Genomic DNA, 19,365 nt, shown 5'->3' with positions numbered 1-19,365 from the left:
CTCGTTCTCATGGGCAAAAGTAATTTCACTTCCCAGCAGACTCCAACAAAAATCACTTACCCAGAAAGCAGAGTCAATCTTGCATTTCCTTGCAATTACCTAAACAACCGCTTGACTAGCTAGACAACATCTTCACAGGGAGACGTTGTGGTCTTTTAGATGTCTTCATGGTCCTACCAGAGAAAAACAAAACAAAAAAAGTACTTTTAATCTATTAAAACTGTTTTCAGATCCCTGAAATCAGACGATGTCCTGTGATGTATTTTGGTCAGATTCGCAATACCCCACTTATCATCATTATTTTTGCAGACACCAATTGCCAGTTTTTCCACCGTTTGAACAACAATGCCGTGCAACCGAAGCCCCCGTTGATTGAACTTGAAGTGTTGCTTGAGTCTGACCGTTGTCTGGGTGTGTGCTTCCTGAATGCTCATGCACATATAATCACGCTCATCCCCCCTCTCCCCTCTCCTCTCTGCCAGGCTCCAACCTTAGTGACGGACAGTGGCACGCCGTACGCCTGGTGGCAAAGGAGAACTTTGCCATGCTGACCATCGATGGCGATGAGGCCTCCGCCGTGCGGACCAGCTCTCCTCTCTCCATCACCACGGGAGGCACCTATCACCTGGGAGGTAAGGGCGACCCCAATTCAACTCGCCACATCCGAGAGAGCACAAAAACGTAGCAATTTCAAACTCTTTCCCATGAGCTGTGATTGTTACCACCGAAGGCACCCATTTTGTTTGTAAAGGATATGTGACTTATAATTTGTTATCGGATCATTGATCGATTGTGAGTGTATGTGTGTGTGTGTGTGTGTGTATGTGCAAGTGTGTGTGTGCAAGTGTGTGTGTGTGTGTGGTGTGCAAGGGCAGGTCTTGTGTTGGTGTGAACATGCTCCTGGGTGCAAATATACCGTTAGTGTGTGTGTAGATCATTTATCTCACCGGTGATCTATAATCCCACTGGTCAGAGTTAGGGAAGTTACTCACTTAGCTGGCCTCTAGACACACACACACACACACACACACACACACACACACACACACACACACACACACACACACACACACACACACACACACACACACACACACACACACACACACACACACACACACACACACACACAGTGGGTGATTACATGATCTGTCTGAATTAAGGAGATGCCAAGTTAATGATGCCAGACACTGCTGTCCGTCTGTTGGAAGATGGTCCGTATCTAAGTGTGTGTGTGTGTGTGTGTGTGTGTGTGTGTGTGTGTGTGTGTGTGTGTGTGTGTGTGTGTGTGTAAGAGAGAGTGTGTATGTATGGGTCCCTTTGTCTGTGTCTACGATCTCCGTCGTGGCGAGGGCAGCAGTAAAGAGCAACAGTAACGGAGAGAGATGACGCAGATTTTGAGACCTCCGTTAGTCTCCCTCATTCAGTGCCCCTTCCTGTCTTACTTACCACTCTACCTCAGCTAAAATCTCTTCACCTGGTCATCCTCAGGAAACTTTGTGATGAAATACACCAAATGTTTCATCATCCCTTTCATGCAGACTGAATGTAACATGTTCAATTTATGATCATTTGAAAGCGGTCAATGTAGGGTGTGTTTCTCTGCAGTGTGCAGGTCATCTTGTACTCTGAAAGTGCAGCAATGACTAAACAGCATCAAACAATACTGCAGAGCAATACTGTCAAACAGAAAATATTAATAAGATAAATATGTTTTTCAAGGTGGCAACTGCATAAACAACCAAAAGATGACAGGGAAGATTTGTGGTAATATACTAGATAACATGAAACAGTTGGAAAGAGGAGGCAAACACATAAAAAAACAGGCATATGTTGTGGCCAGGAACGCCACAACATATGCTAGGGTGTTAAGTGTGCCCTAACGAGAATGCTAGCTTTAGCACAGTTTCATCATCTGCCGTCAACCTCCTTGACCCCCCCCCACCAATTCATCATCTTGTGTTTTTAAAAGTATGCCAGGACAAGGTAGGATAGGAGGGGGAATGTGGAGGAGAAATTTGAAATTCCTGGAAACAACAATATAGCCTCGCACTGTCAGACCGTATATGTGCCTTAGCCTGTTTTTGTTTGAGACTGTCCACTCCGGACCTTCTTGCACAAGTCGGTAAACTCGCTAAACTTTCACTCTTCATTCACTGTTCAGAAAGCACAGCAGGACGTCTCTGGCAGTGTTTGTCATCCGAACAAACTCACAGTGCTCGTCAATCAAACCAACACATTGTAATCATAGCATTCCTCAGAAAGTTTAAGGTAGTACCATTAACTATTGTTTTGATTACCAGTTTTATTTAAAACTGGTTTGATTTGATGACCAGTTTGATTTGAGGTCTACAGTCAACCAAGAGCTGTCTAAGGAAACCAATTATACCCGTTTACAAAAATGAAATTCTATAGGCTACAATAGTTACCTATAGACATATGTTCGGCAGCAACAAACTTTATTTTGCAGCCGTTGCATTTGCCGACTCTGTATCCCGCAATCTCGCTGGCGTTTAACAAAGTGCCTTGTTTCCAAAGTAAACAGCATTGGGAGCGTGCCAATGTTCCCACAGCCCTATGTTCCCACAGCCTTATGTTCCCACAGCCCTATGTTCCCACATTTCACTGGCACCATTGAATCCTGCCTCACTTGAGCCACAATATCTTGTCGGAATTGAGCTAGGGTTAGCCCTAACCCTAACCCTAACCCAACCCTAACCCTGTCTGCTATGCTTTTCACCAAATAGTGTGGAAAAAAATTCACTCATTCATTTACTATAAAGTGCTTCCAAAAAATCTTGTGGGAGGATAGGGCATACATTTAAGGGAAATATAAGGAAGACAAGACCTAATTTTCAAAATGTCCTAGACATGTGGGACCATAGGGTTTAATTTTGAGAAAAATCTTAGCAATAAGAAAAATCTTAGAAATGTGGGAACATAGGGCTGTGGGAACATAGGGCCTAATTTTCAAAAATGTCAGTGAAAAATAAATCCTTAGACATGTGGGAACATAGGGCTGTGGGACCATAGGGCTGTGGGACCATTGGGCTGTGGGAACATAGGGCTGACCCCCCACTGGGGTGCCTGAGGTTTTGAAGACAGTGTAGACGTATCCTTCGTCAACATATCCAACAGTCCTGTGTGCCCGCTTCACTGCTCCAACAATAAGAAAAACAGTGGCAAGCAGTTTTTGTACACACTAGGTAATATCTCTTTTTTTTGGGCAACTTCTACAACAAAAAAATGATGCTTCTCTTGGGAGACCAAATAATTCCTGGGCAATGGGATTTGAATCGCCCAATTACCACAGCAACAAAGCTATCGTGAATGACATTTAGGCTGCTGCTTTTTTAAATTAAAGTTTTCAAATGGAACCTTTTTCTTATTGGTCTTTAATTGTGTTTGGTCTAAGGTGTGCTCAAAAGAGCCATAAAAACTGTTCTCTCAATTGATTCACTAATTTGTCAGCATGTTAAATCTGTGGATAGATGCATGCTTTTGTGAAGTTACTTTGAGCATCCAAAATAGGCATTTTTTTGTACTGATATTTAAGCGTTTGATTTAGCTTGAATAGAAAAACAATTTGGCATACTGATTATGTATCCCTCGTGAATGACTGTGAAGACAAAACAACCGTGGAAAACAACCTGTGACCATGGAGGCTATAATAATATTGTACATTTCCACAATATTTCTATGTACATATCTTATCAAATCTTATCTTTTTTTATGTGTCCACAGAAAAAAATTATCCATTATTCAATTTTGTTTTGTAATTTTATAGTCTCTATATAATTCAGTACTAAGGACCATGTGGATATGAAATCTTGCAGTCTTGAATGCAGTTTACTTGTAATTTCTTCAATGGGCAACAAATCTTTTAACTGCTCCAGCCATTGACCCATGGTTGGTCCTGACTGGGAAATCCATCTAGTAAGTTTATATATTTTTTGCAAAATATGAAAACATTGTAAACACACATTTCCTTGTATAGGGAAACTTATATTCCACATCTTAATTCAGCAAATATAGCATAGGGCATAGCTCAAAAGTACAGTTACACATATCTTGAATTGCTTCATGAATCTTCTCCCAAAAGGAGTAAACAGCTTTACAATACCAAAATAAATTGGTATTCGATTCCACATTTTCTACCGATAGGATAATTTGTATCATCAAACTTATTAAGCTTCACTGGAGTTATATAGTATTTATACAGGAATTTATGATTAGTTTCTTTGACTAATTTAGTGCACAGAATTAACCACTCTTTTTTTGCTGAACTTTTTAAGCTCTAGTTCCCAGATTGTTCTCAAAGAAGGAAAGGAGTTCTGGGAACTTTCAGACAAAATTATATACAAATGATATATATTTCCCTTAGCAAAAGTAGTAGGAATAATAAATTGTTCCAACTCAGTGGGATAGTCTAAATTGTCCCTTTTCATGTAGAGATACAATGATGTGACAAACCTGCAAGTATTTAAAGAAATCTGTTCTGCACAAATAGCAGAACTATTTGTGCATATTCTGCACAAATAGCAGCAAACGATTTAACAGACTCAGAGCCTTCATCAAACATGTCTGAGAAAGTTTTCAGACCAAGAAGAGACCAGTTTCGAAAGTCAGTTTGAGAGAGCGCTAGAAAGTTGGGGTTAAATGTAATAGGAGAGTTTTTGCTTGTATGACCTGTACTAAGAAACCTATTACAGTCTTTTAACTTGGCTGGCCCAGTACCATAGAACATTTGGAAGTCCTAACCCCCCTTTTAAACATGACTTTGTTAAAGTGGACAACTTAATCCTTGGGGTTTTGTTGTTCCAAATTTAGTTTGACATCTATTGATTAGCTTAAAAGAAGAAAAGGAAATATAACATGGCAACATATTAAAAGCCGTAATAAACTTAGGGAGTATACTCATTTTGAGTATAGTATGACATTGATTTTCCCAATAATAGACATAATAGGGAGAACAGACCAAGTCTGAACTTTATTTTTTGCATTTCTCCAGCAAAGGGTTAAAGTTTTCCTTAAATAGTTTGTCCAAGGCAGGTGTCACTTGTACTCCAAGATATTTAAAGCCATGTACTGACCAAGAGATGGGGCATTCTTTCTTAACATTTTCTTCATTTGGAATGTTAAGAGGGCAAGCAATTGATTTTTGTAAATTAACCTTATACCCCAAGCTCTTAGAAAATGTTTGAATATCTGCCAAAACATGGCACAAAGTTGACATAGGTACAGTAACAAATAATAAAGTATCGTTGGTATAGATTGACATTTTGTGGTGTTGTGTACATCTCATCAAATGGTTCTAGTGCGATAACAAATAATAATGGGAAGAGAGGGCAGCCTAGCCTGGTGCCTCTTCCTAAATGCACTGGGGGAGATTCCACATTATTAGTGCAAACAGTTGCATTTGAAGTTTCATATATTGCTTTAATCCATTCAATGAAATTGTAGCCTAACTTAAATTTATCTAGTACTATAAAAAGAAAATCCCATTCGAAGTGATCAAACGCCTTCTCTGCATTAAGGGATATTAATAATGAGGGTGTTTTTTCCTGATTTAAATAATGTATGATGTTAAACAGCCATCAATATACATATCTGGTCCTGTGTTATTCCAGTGTCATTTGTCAAATCAAAATTGTCCAAATGAACCCCTGCAGACCCTACCACTTCAGGCACACAAAGGGATACAACTCAGACACTGTAACTCATACACTATACACTCTTCGTATTTATAGGAAATGCTTCAACACACACATTTCAAAAGCAAATTTTCATAGCGTTGCTGCGCCATCAACGGAATAACACAGTGAGTAGACAAAAGACAGTTTAGCCCCTGGCTTGCCCTCAATTACTCTTTCAGATCATGCTGCTTCTTGATGAGTCAGGGCCAGCCGCAGTAAGCTGTCCTCACTCTCTCTCTCTGTATCTCTTTCTTTCTCTGTCTCTCTCTCTCCCTCTGTCTGTCACTGTGTTTCATCAGCTATAGTGTGAAACTGTTCAGAAGTTACCTGACTTCTCCTGAGATTCTTTTGTGCATCAGTACTGACAGTGACTAATTTGTGTTGTTTTCCTCTCAGACATTTTAGCGTTCACCTAATCCCCGTGCTGTGGGTTTTGAAAACACAAAGTCCTTGAAGTCATGCAATAAGCCTAGGACATTTGTTAAGGCATTCTGAAAATGATTGCGTTATCATGAATGGTTGGATTTTTATTGTGTATTTTTGCTGTAAGTCAATTACTTTAAAGGTCCCTGATACCAACCTTTACATGAACACAAGTTTTCTGCTACAATCGTACATTCTGAGGTGAAGTACCATCAGAAAGCATTTCTCACGTGATGTTTGTGTTTTCAGCTGTCTACCTAATACAAAAATGTGTAGTAAGCCATTTCCCCTAGTTGTGTTTGGTTTTTGGACACTATGCACAGAATGTCAGTATGCACATCTCGGTGTGCACATGAAAATTAACCATAAGGTTATTTAAGCCGTGTGTGATGCTGCTGATTAAAGGCTAACAAACCAGTAAACATTTGACAGTGAAATGTGTAGAGGATTTTGGTTGCACACTTTTCGTCTGTTTGTCACATTGAGTGTTAACAATGTAGTTAGCGTTAGCATCACAGTTAGCATTAGCATTTTAACTAGCGCTCTTTTAATTCATTTATATTACCTCAATTAATAGTAACATTTAGCCTAGATCGCAAATAAAATGTTACGTGAGTTTTTACAGCATATAATAAACCAGACATGAGTTTAAGTGGCGACTTGTTCAGGCAGCTACACTGCCCAAGTAATTTGCCAACCCAACATTTCATTTTGCAAGCAAATCATTTTCCGATGAGAGTACATTTAGGTGTTATTCAAACTAGATGGTTTATATTGTGCACTGATGCTTAAGGAGATGTCTTGAATAGTATTTTAGTGAAATGTAACCAAGGGCAAGGCCCTTAAACGTGATCATGACTAGGCTGATATATATTTTTTCTAAAAATAACATAATCTAAAAATAAAAATAATTTCTAAATATAACATACATACGTTTTACATACGATTTACATACGTAAATCAAGTATATCTCCACAAACAAGGGCTATAATATGTTATTTTTGTACCAACATAAAAATAACACCTGTGAATTGTTGTGCAAGTGAAATAATCAATCTTGATACTACTTGTTTAGAGTGAAGAAAAATAGAACATAGCATAAGTGGAAGATTTTATTTTTAACTATATCAGTTACTTGGTACCCATATAATACTATATGGCTATAGCACAACATATTATGAGGACCTGGGTCAGTTATTTATGTAGATATTGGGTCAGGTATTTTATGTAGATAAATTGAAGTACAGCAAATATAGATAGGTTTTGGTAGGTTTATATAGGTTTTAGTAGAGGTAGGGTTAGGCAAAATCTTCAAATAAAGACATAAATTCAATACAATTAATGCAAAGTGTACAATATAAACTTTATCACACACACACACTGGTGGATATCTTGGGAACCCATTGTACAATTTTGACATTTGACACCTCTATTGAAAGGTCTCGGCGAATATAATTAAATGATACCAAGCCAAACCATCGCATTTGCACTTTCACAGTACGGCCACCAGACAGCGATTAAGGATGTGTTCTGATCAGTGGAGGCTTCTCCAGTGAGGAGAGGGAGGAAGATCCTCCTTAACATTGTTGAGAATAAAAAGTGTAGATTGCCCAGACTACTACTGTGAATTAATGCCCTTAAATATGACTTATAATATTTTAATGCCTTTATATATGTAATGTTCGTTTCCCTGGATAAAGGGATATTAGCACCCCCTATCCCCTATTGAATATTACTTCAGCGAGGACGTTCCTCCCTCAGCCTCCATTGACTCCCATTCATTTCTCGGGAACTACTGGTGGCTGGTGGATAACATGGGGGTCAATGGGAGAGAGGAGGAAAGTCCTCCTCTGAGTGGGTGGGACTAGCTAAGGGATCTGAATCGCGTCAACATCTATTCACGAATAGGCTGGAGCCCTGGCTGCGCTATGAACCAATCCCTGGCTGTGGAGCAGCCCGGAGGGGGGGTTTATCCCCTCAAGTCTCTAGGCTACGAGAACCAACAAACCCACTCATATTCCTCGTTTTCACCGAGCGGTGCGCTACTGTTCGTTGCGGTACAGTGTGGCTCTGTTAGCTTATATTGGCGTTTCCACCAAGCGGTGCGGTTTGGTTTGCTTATATTGGTGTTTCCACTGCCAAAAGTCAGCCGAAATAAACACGCTGACTTATTTTCTGGTACTCCACCGTTGGGTTACCAAGCCGTCTGAAAGGGTGGCGAAAACGTTGAGTTACATTTGCCGTTATTCTGAAATCACTTAAAAAATATCCCGTTTGGTATGACCAGGGGCCTCATGTACTAAGACTTGCATGGATTTCTGACTAAAACTTTGCGGACGCCAAAATCTGGAAAGCTGCTGCGCACAAAAAAATCTGGATGTATCAATCCTTGAGTAAGCACGATTTCACGCAGATTCTCTTTGTACATCCCAATTAAAGTGAAATTGTGCGCACGTGCACAAGCCCGTCTCTCCGCCCAGTCTCCTCCCTCATTTAATATGCTAATTCGTATAAATAGACCTGCAGTAGTGTGCTCGTTACAAGAAAGGAGAAAATGGAGAAAGGAAGAAAAAATAACTTTAGTGAATGCGAGGTGGAGGTGCTGATTTCGGAGGTAGAGGCCAGAAATAAGATCTTGTTTGGCTCTCTTTCCTCCGGAATCAGCACCAAAAGCAAAAAACTGGCGTGGGAAAACGTTGCCAAGTCGGTCAATGAGGTTGGGGCGGAAAGCCGAACTGTGGCTGACATAAAAAAAAAGTGGTCGGACATCAAGGTAGACGTAAAAAGAAAGTCTGCCCACCGGAGAAGCGTGGGTCAGACGGGCAGCGGGGCGGAGTCGGGGAGCTCGCCCTATTTGAGCAAAGGGTGGCAGCTGTGTTTTGGGATCGGCTCACTTTTGGCCAAAAAATCATAACAGCCGCGGAACACCCCTTCATTTCGAATGCGACCATCTTCTAAAAAGGCCAACACTGCCATTGTCAACCTATCGATTATTGCCACATTTTGCGCATGCTTTTATATTCTCATTTATTTGGATGCATGCTGACAGTTGTTCCCATACACCCAAGGTGTCAATAATAATACATACATACATAATCCGAAATCAACCGACTGGTTCATTGATAGATTGAATTTAAGTAACAATGGCTTGTTCTTACTCCACGCAACATCAAATAATAATATTGCAGTCAAGAATCTGACGATAAATGCATGAAGAGAGATCCATTAGCGATGTCATGCGTGGTCCTGAAATATGTAACATTTAATAAACAAGTCATCACTGAAAATAATATTGCTGGGGCTTCCTTCTAATTTCCTTTTAACTCCAATAGTAACAATATATTTTTATGGGTCTGTTTACGTTTAGCCTAATATCAACAACAGTGTCACATTATGCGTCTCGACAACAATAACGCATGATTGAAGTGCATTTAAGATCACACATCCTGACGTTCAAATCCACTTTGAACTAGCCTCATATTGCAATATTACTTCATGACTCGTGATCGTGTAGGCCTCATGTTGTTGCGCTGATTTGCCTCTATGTGCCGCCAACTGACAAAATGCAGCAGAAATGTGCGTAAGCCAGGCATTTAGTTTGCGTGGAGAACCGCACTTTCTCACGTCAAGTCACTCTTTGTACATCCGAACATTTGCGTGAGAAGTTGCTTACGCAGCTTTTTTGTGCGTAAGCAAGCTTTGTACATGAGGCCCCAGGTCACTGATATCTTTGCAACACAAACAGCGAGGAGGATTGACTTGATCTATAAATGAAGTCCCTCAATCTTATTTGTCTTAACACCATGACCAACATTCTGAAACATCCATTAACACCCACATTTGCCTCAAACAATGTTAGACAATGTTAGACAGCCCATGTGTTCTTGTTGTTCTTTTAATTGTTTGTTACTCTGACCGTTCTGTTTAATATTGTGGAAAGGATGTTAGTGAATGATTCAGAGCATGATGCATTTTAAATGGCATCACTTTTGGTCTTGTGTCTTCATTTTTCTTAAAACAATTGTAGCTGAAAATAAACATAGCCAAATTACAACCAATAGCTTCAGTCATTAACCTTGTTTACATGCTGGAGCATAATCATGTAATGAACGTATCGAATAAAGATTGGATTTATGTAAACAGGTTTATTCGATCTGCTTCGCCAAAAGGATCGTCTCAGGACCGGATTAGCGAAGTCGATACGATAGCTGGGCTTGAGCCCGTCATAGTCGGCTATCTACCTGCATGTGTACTCGATCGTATCATATTGATCGTATCGTAACCCCCGTCGAGTGGCAACATCGTTATATGGCTTAATCCATGATAAGTCAATCTGGTCCGACCATGTAACCGCAGGGCAAAAATAGGCCCAATGATAGGCCCCGATTTTTTTATTTAGTTTTACAAATCAAGAGTAGGCCTGATTTGACTAATTGGCTTTGCACCCTTTCTAGACTAGACGGGATGTACCCAAAAAGTGAATGTAAGGAGCATTTATGGGTACAAGTTGGGAACCGGCCTACTTTACATATTTCAAGGGTGCTGAATCCAAAAAAAACGGTACCCGAGCGAAATTTTGAGTTTTTGACCTTCTAATTTGCATATCAAAATGGCCGCCAAACTGCCTATCTTGCTCAGTCGTTGGACCATTTTCCCCAAGTTTTTTTGTAAGTAGGCAATCAAAGATGATGAATTAAGTGTCTAGATCTATAGTCTGGGGTCAGAGCAAGGATATAGTGGAGGCTCAGTGCCTTTTTTATGTATATATATATGCAAAATACCAACTTTTAAGGTGAAATTAAGCATTATTTGTGTCATTTTTTAAGGCCGACATAAATATTCAGTCAATATCACTCTTAAATGTTCCCAGTGTATATATGATATGTGATGTATTCCATATTACATAATAACTAAGAAAAACACCATTGCAAGTTGTCTGAGAATTCATTTTTTTATGCAAACAAAGCATAATGCTCTTAATTCAAACATCGAAAAACCCAAGTGAATAGGGAAAAAAAAAACATGAAACTTCCCTTGAACAGTTCTACAGATCACATCTTGTTTCTGTATATTTTCTTTCATGTTTCTAGCTGAATTGCTTTGCTTTCATCTGTCTTCTTCTGTAAGTTCCATAGGTCACTTGTTTTGGTAAATTGTTTTTATACCTTTCTAGTTTGCTTGTGTGCCATTTGTCTTTGGAATTTCATTTTGATTAGTATTTCTTTCTGCAGTCCTTTTCCAAGTTCTTTGGTTACCCATTGCCTTGGTATGCTTGAGGACTACAACTCCACATTTAAACAAGGACATTGGTCATCACTCTGACATGTACACATTGCAGTGCATAACAGCCCCGATTTTCGGCATTTGCACTGGCGTGTTGTGCATTGTTTTTTACAGGCACACCTGATCATTTCCAGGCAACTTTCAGGTATTGGGTTCTGTGACATAAGAATGGGCTGTAGTCCTGAATCACCATCTTTCCATCCCATGTCCAAGGGTGAAGGAAGCTCAGGTGTGGCATAGTGAGCATTTCTCCAAACCATTGCCTGGTAGTGTACTCTCAGCAGATGGAAGTGGAGCGCATCGCTTGTAGGCGGCATTGCTTCTGGTTTACCTGTCCTGGAGAAAAGTATATGCCTTGCTGCATCAACAGAGTCTGTTTTATGCACATCATATATTCTGCAGACAAAAGCCTCTGAAGATCTTTGAGTCTCCTCCGTGAGATCACCAATTCCGAGGTTGCTGAGCAATTGATGGTGCATTTTCCAGACTTTCCATGATGTACTTTTGGTGTGACTTGCAATGTATGATGTGGTATCACAACCAGTTAGTGCATGAAATGCTACAAGGCTTGGTGCTGAATCCTTTGGCAGTTTGTTAAAAACAGCATCAATTGGTATACATTGTGGCTTCCTTGTGGTACCAGACAACAGCCAGAGTTTTTTACATGCTACGTGTGGGAAATGGGAAACGAGAATCACAAGTACATCAGTGTCTCTAGATGACACGACTACTGTGTCTGACTGGCAGTGCACTGCATGTAATACCAATCGGGTATCTGCCTCTTCGTGTGTGGCTCTCAGATGAGTCAGGTTGGTTGTTGCTTTTGATGACCTAACCTCCGTCTCTTCGTCTCTGAACCCACCAGCAACTACTATCTCTTTATCATCCGGTGCCTGAGCACATAGTTCTTCAGAGAGTAGATTGGCAAGATCAGCTTTGTTGTCAGGGAGGGACAGGAAATTGGTCCAGTTTTTTGGAAGAGGCACATCACGACCCTCAACAAGTCGTCTGATTGGTTGAGCTGCTTTTGTGCGTCGTGTCCTGGTAGCACCCTTGATGGTCTCTTCTCTGTATCTGTCAAACACAACGTCTATCCTTTTATAGTAACATCCTGCTTTCAACACTGCTCTGACAAATGTGTCGGCCAGATCCCCAAATGTTACTGCTTTGTCTGGCTTTCCAAGGGCAACCACAAGTGCCTGTCCATCTATGATGAGACAAGATGACATGTCGGGAAGTTCAATAGCCTCAGGACAGACTATGTCTTCAGTTAACTTATTTACTAATACAGACTTGTTTCCAGTGCGAAGTGTCCCATTCATTTCAGCAAGGGATATGGGAACTGGCAGAAGCTCGTGTTTTAGGACAGCTGGTAAGTCAACTGGACGACCTGCCTCATAGGCCGTAACAAGGCGTTTGAGAATGTTTCGGTCAGCCTTTATGACAGTTCTGTTGTCTTTGATTTTAGGATTTTTGGCCACTTCATACAGAGATGCAAATGTTTTAGCTTTGCTCTTATGTAGGGTTGCATGGATTGGGACCTCTGGTTTATCTTTGTCCTCAGGAACAATCATCCTTTTCTCAATGAATGAATTCACTTTTTCTTGTCCTAGGTCTTTGGCAGAAAGTAATGAGCTTTGGATAGCCTCTGTGGCAACGTCTTTCGTGGCGAGATTTTGCAATGAGCCTGAGGAGACTGAATCAAACACCTTGAACCCTTTGAAGACTAAAACCAATGCCATTTCGTCTCTGTTGTCTCTCTTTTCACGGGATTTGGTAGCTTCATTGTGGACGTAGGTTTTCTCAGGTGTGTTGCTGAACATCAAATGTGTCTCTTCTGCTACATGGGACCTCATGTTGTAGGAGAGTGTCCATCTGGAAAGGGCTGAAGGTGTCTTAGTAATGCCAATGATCCCCCCTCCTTTTTTCCCTGTTCCGTTGATCCACTCCATTGCTTGGTCTGGATCGACCTGGTTGAATCGTTGATCGGACCGCTTCACAACAAAGTTGCCTCTTTGGAACTCAGATAGTACAGGTTCTGGGAGTTGGTGCATCTCAGCAATATACACTGGCCCCCATCTTGCATAGTTCAGGTGGTCATATCGCATGAAGTACGGCAACATCCAGCTGAAGGAGTGAAGATGAAGCTCCCAGAGTCCATCACGCTGAGCTCGTGTAAACTGCAACAGTGTTGAGACCATATCCATGTAGTTCCACCAGAAGACAAAGTTGACATCTTCAGATTTACTTGCGATGAAATCTTTGAGGAGACTGTCAAACTGTTCCTGCTTCAGATATGTTATCAACTGAGGAATCATTTCAGGATTTTCATCAGCAGCCATAGCAGAGATCTCATCATGGCATTCCTTGTTTGATTCTGCAGCAAACGCGAGGAATGTTGGCAACAAAAGCTGCCATAGGGCCTGCAAGGTCAGTTTGTGAGCTCTCATACCCTTGTTGTATGCTTTCCCTGACATGACAAGCATGACAGCACCCTCCCCCAGCAATCCACTCTCCAGCCACACTTCAGCTAGACCAGACCCAGCCATGTGATCTCCGATAGTCTTTAGGAAGTTCATTGCAATATGAAGTCCACCAAGCCGAGGGATTAACTTGCCCTGATATTCCTCAACACACCACTTCAGTTCCATGAGCTTGCAGTAAAGAGCTTGGTCCACTGTTATGACTGTATGCTCCTGGCCAAAATGTGATGATATTGCCATGCACCTCTTCACAACTGTATTGAGCGTATCATACTCATGAGCTGGAGCAAGGACTATTGGCAAATATCCTCCTCGCAGGAAGAAAGCCATGTCTGTTGCTTGTGCTTGTTTCACACACTCACTGTCTCCTTTAGGTCTGGTAAACCAGGTCTTGTTAACATGTGATGTGAATACTGGCTTGCTTGTGGCAGAATGTACATTGACGTGGTGCAGGTTCTCCAGGACATCTGGCACAACCAGTGTACGGCTAGTGGAGGGCTTCAGCATGTCAAGTTCTATATCTTTTTTTCCCCGTTGCCAGGCTGCCATTTGGGTTGCATGAAAGGTGTTCTTTCCATCTAAGGACTCATCAAGGATGTCAATGTTGTCAGCAGTGAAGTGGATGAATCGATTTGCTACCATGTTTGGTGGAATAATGGCACCGGTTGCTGGGTCCATAGATTTTAAGGTACTCTCAGCTAAGGCATTGTCTACCTTCATCACCTGCTCATAGTTCAAACAGTGGCCGGCCTTGTTGAATAACTCTACCAGCTGTTTTGATCGTGTAGCCTGATGTAGTGTAGTAGCCAGTCCGATATGTTTAGGTGTCCATTTTCTGCCGCGACTGACACAGTAGATCAGGTCCTGTGCTATGCTCAGCACTTTTCTACGGAGAAGGTCTTCATTCTTTTCAGAATTGTCATTTTCAAATGCCTCTTGACCACCAACGATTAGTCTCAGTAGCATATATAAACTATCTGGGACACATGCAATAGCGTCATCCTCACTTACAGAGAAACCTTTATGGCCTGGGGTTTCTATCAACTCTTGACGAATTTTCAGCGCTACATGTACAAGTGATAAGAAACTGTCATCTGTAGGCACATACTGAGGCAATGTTTTCTCACTCTCATCCTCATCCATCATTTCCAACACTGCTGTATTTGCCACCGTATTTGCGTACTTTGTCGGAATTAGTATGGTTTTTCGCTCGGATGGACACCATCAAGAGGTTGAAAAAAGTTGAAGATGTCACCCAGCTGTGACTGCAACTTTTCACGAAATGTTGCCCTTCTACTGCAGTAAGAGAGTGGAATTGTGGTTGATGATTTTTCACTGAGTACCTTATACCGTTCCCAGACATCATCGAGAAGAAGTACATGTCCTTTATCTGCTGCCCCTTGCAGCTCTTTGCATAGCCATGTCATCGCAAGGTCTGGGTAGTCTGAGTTTCCAGAGTGTTCTTGTATTGCCTGCTTTGTCTTGTCCGTAGATCTGATGAATGCTCTTAAACATGGTAAGTGATATTTTGCCTCAGCTGCAATTAGATCAATCACTCCAGCCAGCCGAACATAAATGTTATGGTCTAAAGAAGAAGCTTGAATAATTTGATCACTCAGTTTTGTTGTCATTACTGATCTCAATGGTTTCTTCAAAACATCTGTTTGGCAGAACAGGCATAAACTCCAATCTACTGGATCCATTTGCATTCGCAGTGAACGCCTGCTACTGCAAGGCTGTGCTTCTGCCGTTTGTCTGCTGCTACCTGCACGTTCAGAGTCATGTGCTTGTGCTGTTTGTCTGCTGTTACCTGCAAGTTCAGAGGCATGTTCTTGCGCAGTTTGTCTGCTGCTACCTGCATGTTCAGAACCCACTGTCTTTTGCAAACGTTCTAATTTGCTTTTATCAGTGAAGTGGGAATAGCACATTTTATGCCATACAACACTCTGGGCTGCAGTGGAGTCCAATACATCTTCAACACGATCAATCAAAACACTGTTCTTTGAGTCATTTAGATTTCTCCTGGTTCTGGCAGCATGCCTAGCTTTTGCCAATCCTTGGTCAGATGCATTACTAAGACTCCCCTTGTTGCTTAAACAAAAAAGGCAGACATCTTCTGTTCCCAGGTTTGTTATTGGATCCATTTGAAGCTGAAAAGCAAAATCAAAGAAAAATAACTTTAAATTTACTTTAGAAGATCTAAATTAAAATGTTAAAGAAAATGTGTTCTCTTAAAGACAATAAAAGTCACAGCTTACACTCCCAATGCTTCAGACATGTGAAAGCCTCCTTTTGAATGGCTCCATCCCAGCTGTAGATTGGAAAATGAAGAAATGTTACATAGGGCTGGGACGATATGCTTTTCTCCCGATTCGATTCTTCTACGATTTTTTTGGATGGCGATTCGATTTAAATTACGATTCTACGATATTGCCGATTCTCTCGATTTTTAGTCTGCATTTTTAACATTTATCTGCACACAAATACTGTAGGAGCCAAATTAACATACTCCATTATAAAGTGAACTTAAACCCTTTTCAAAACCTGTACTCTCTGTATGTAAAAAAGGCGAACAAATGCACATTGCACAATATAAAAAAAAAAAATTTAAAAAAAAATTTAAAAATCGATTTTTGAAAAAAAAAAAAATCGATTTAAAAATCGTCAAAAAAGATATCGTGATGTATATGTGAATCGATTTTTTCTCCCACCCCTAATGTTACATGAATGTTTCATAACTGGTATGGCCCTTTGAGGATATACCACCTCTGTTGACACATGTATTTTTGATAATTCCTCCCCCCAAATCTAGCCCTGTCACAGCAGTCACTCCCCAGCATCCATTGCCCTATGATAGCTTGTTAGCTAGCTAGCTAGCTAGAAAGTAGGGGGATTTATGCTGCCACAGGGCTATGTTTGGGTTGGAATTATAAGAAATAAACTTGTATCAACAGAGGTGGTCATCTTTAGGGCACAACTGGAAGAAAAAAAAACTAGCTAGCTGTTTTTTTCCCCTCCAAAACTGTTAGCTAACTGTTAGCTAGTTTTCTCCCAGTTGCTAGCCATCTCAATATCATTGAAATACACAATTTTGACCCACTATGGTTGAAAAAGTATCATTTTGGATAAATAGGGTTAACAAGCTCAATCAATAACTAAGGAATATTGACATTTTTTGTCTAAAAAAATCAAAAAGCAGGAAACTTACCAAAGCGTGTGAAACTGTTACGATCCTCTTTGCTGTTAATTCACCTCAGGCAAAGGGTCCTCAGCGATGGGACTGACCATGCTATGTACTGATCTAAATATTCAACTTGGTACGTTTCATGGTGGTCTCTTTTTGAATATTTTTCCCTATTCACCTGGGTTTTTCCCGTCTTAGAATTTAGAGAACAAATGCTTAAAAAAAAACAAAAAAAAAACAACATGAAATCTCAGACAACTTGCAATGGATTTTTTTCTTTGTTATCATATAATATGGTGTACATCATATGTCATATCAACAGGGAAAATTTCAGAGTAACTTTTATTTAATATTTATGTCGGCCTTAAAAAATGACACAAATAATGCTTAATTTCACCTTAAAAGTTGGTATTTTGCATATATATATACATAAAAAAGGCACTGAGCCTCCACTATATCCTTGTTTGACCCTTGACTATCGATCTAGAAACTTAATTTCCTCATCTTGATTGCCTACTTACAAAAAAAACTAGGAGGAAATGGTCCAATAACTGTGCAAGATGGGCAATTTGGCGGCCATTTTAATATGCAAATTAGAAGGTCAAAACCTCAAAATTTCACCCGGGTACCAGTTTTTTTGGACTCAGCACCCTTGAAATATGTAAGGTAGGCCGGTTCCCGACTTGTACCCATAAATGCTCCTTACTTCTTATAAAAGGCCTTTTTTCTGAAATCCGTCTAGACTATTCCTTCTGCCCTTGTAGTCCAAGACATGTTGCCCACCAGCTTTCAAAGTACAATGCTGCCACTGGTGGATTTGTATCAATTTTATTCACATAATTATCCCTCTCTGCTATTTTGTAGTTCACCAAAACACCCTGAAACAACTTGATTCTCACATACTTATGCCACCATACGCCACTAACAGTGCAAGCAGGCCAATGGCAACCAAGCGCACAGTCCTTCCTCTCTCACTTTTAAAACCACCAGCCGCCACTAGTTCTGATTGAAGGCAATTCAAAAAAACGCTATTTAAGTGCATGTACATGTGCACAGTTATGAAATACATAACTCTTGTTGTGTGCTTCTTTTTTTTTTTGGGGGGGGGGGGGTTGGAATTGTCTGTTGGTTAGCTAACAATGGTCATGAAAGACGCGCTAATCCTGTAGCGCGTCTTTCATGACCACCAGTACCAGAGTTCTTCGGGATGAAGAGGTTAAAGAAATCTAAGCATCATGGCAATGCTGCACTGTTTAGACTGAGTAAATGTGTTCATTTTTGTCATACAAACAATACTATGCATGAGATTGTGTGTCCATTAAGTGTGTGCCAGGTAGGGATGTCACAATACCAGAAATTTAGTAGTCGATACCAATACCAGTGAAATTCCACGATTCTCGATACCCAATTCGATACCACGGTCAAAAACAAAACAATAAATCCCATGTACTTTATTTATTAAAAACATTTAAACATTACAAAAAACAGTGGCACTGACATGTAGCCTTCAAGTAATGAATAAAAATAAACCACTATTAACATTACAAAAAAAGAACAGTGGCATGTAGCGTTCAAGTAATAATAATAATTTTAAAAAAATACAGGCTGAAAGCAGGCAGTCATGCAGCTATGCGGCTCGCGTTTACACTTGCGTGCATGGCGGGGTTTAAAACATAACTTCCAACCTAATTAATTAATAACCTAATTAAGTAATATAACGCAGGTGCGCAAGGCAGCCACAGGAGATGCCAACATTGTTTTCAACCGCTCGGTACCGCGCCATATTAATTACCAAGTTTTGAAAATAAAAAGTATTTGAAGCGAATAAGCAACGCTGTTTTTGATTTGTTTATTTGGTTTTGAACTAATAGTTTTTGCATACTGCAATTATGCAATGCAAATTGCATACACTCGCAACACACACGCACACGCACGCACACATTCACAGCTGCACCCACTACAACCTGCCGATCTTCAATCAAAACAACATCAAGTAAGTGATGCCGAACGCAGTCGTACCATGCGTGTTTAGAAGCGCAACATTGAAACGGGTCCCGTCTGAAACAGTCGCGCGGCGCAGCGTTCCAAACGCAAAGTACTTCCAGACACGACTCTTGCTATTCTTTTTATCGACGAGTCGAGGCGGAGCCGTCGCACTCGCTGCAGCTGCAGTTGCCGTCTTCCATGTTCCCGTGTAGGTGTATATGCTGCCCACGTGACGTCTGGAGGAATTGCATCTTCGGTACCTACGGTACTAAGAAAAACGAGTACCGTCACATTTTTTGAATTTTGGTAT

General features: G+C 40.6%; 1 protein-coding gene across 1 annotated transcript in view; it reads left to right on the top strand.

Annotated features, from left to right (window-relative positions):
* The window catches only part of cntnap2a (contactin associated protein 2a), a gene marked incomplete at its 5' end in the record, with an annotated part of 370,887 nt that overhangs the window by 229,616 nt on the left and 121,906 nt on the right, over positions 1-19,365 (top strand). The window contains one exon of the mRNA XM_084474889.1: positions 483-632. Within this exon, the coding sequence (XP_084331015.1) occupies positions 483-632 (150 nt within the window). The remainder of the gene's footprint in view (positions 1-482; positions 633-19,365) is intronic.

This window comes from Micromesistius poutassou (assembly GCF_964030765.1).
Source record: "Micromesistius poutassou genome assembly, chromosome: 11".
NCBI classification, from domain to species: Eukaryota; Metazoa; Chordata; class Actinopteri; order Gadiformes; family Gadidae; genus Micromesistius; species Micromesistius poutassou.
The sequence above is the reverse complement of the archived record's forward strand: the minus strand, read 5'-3'. Positions and strand labels throughout refer to the sequence as shown.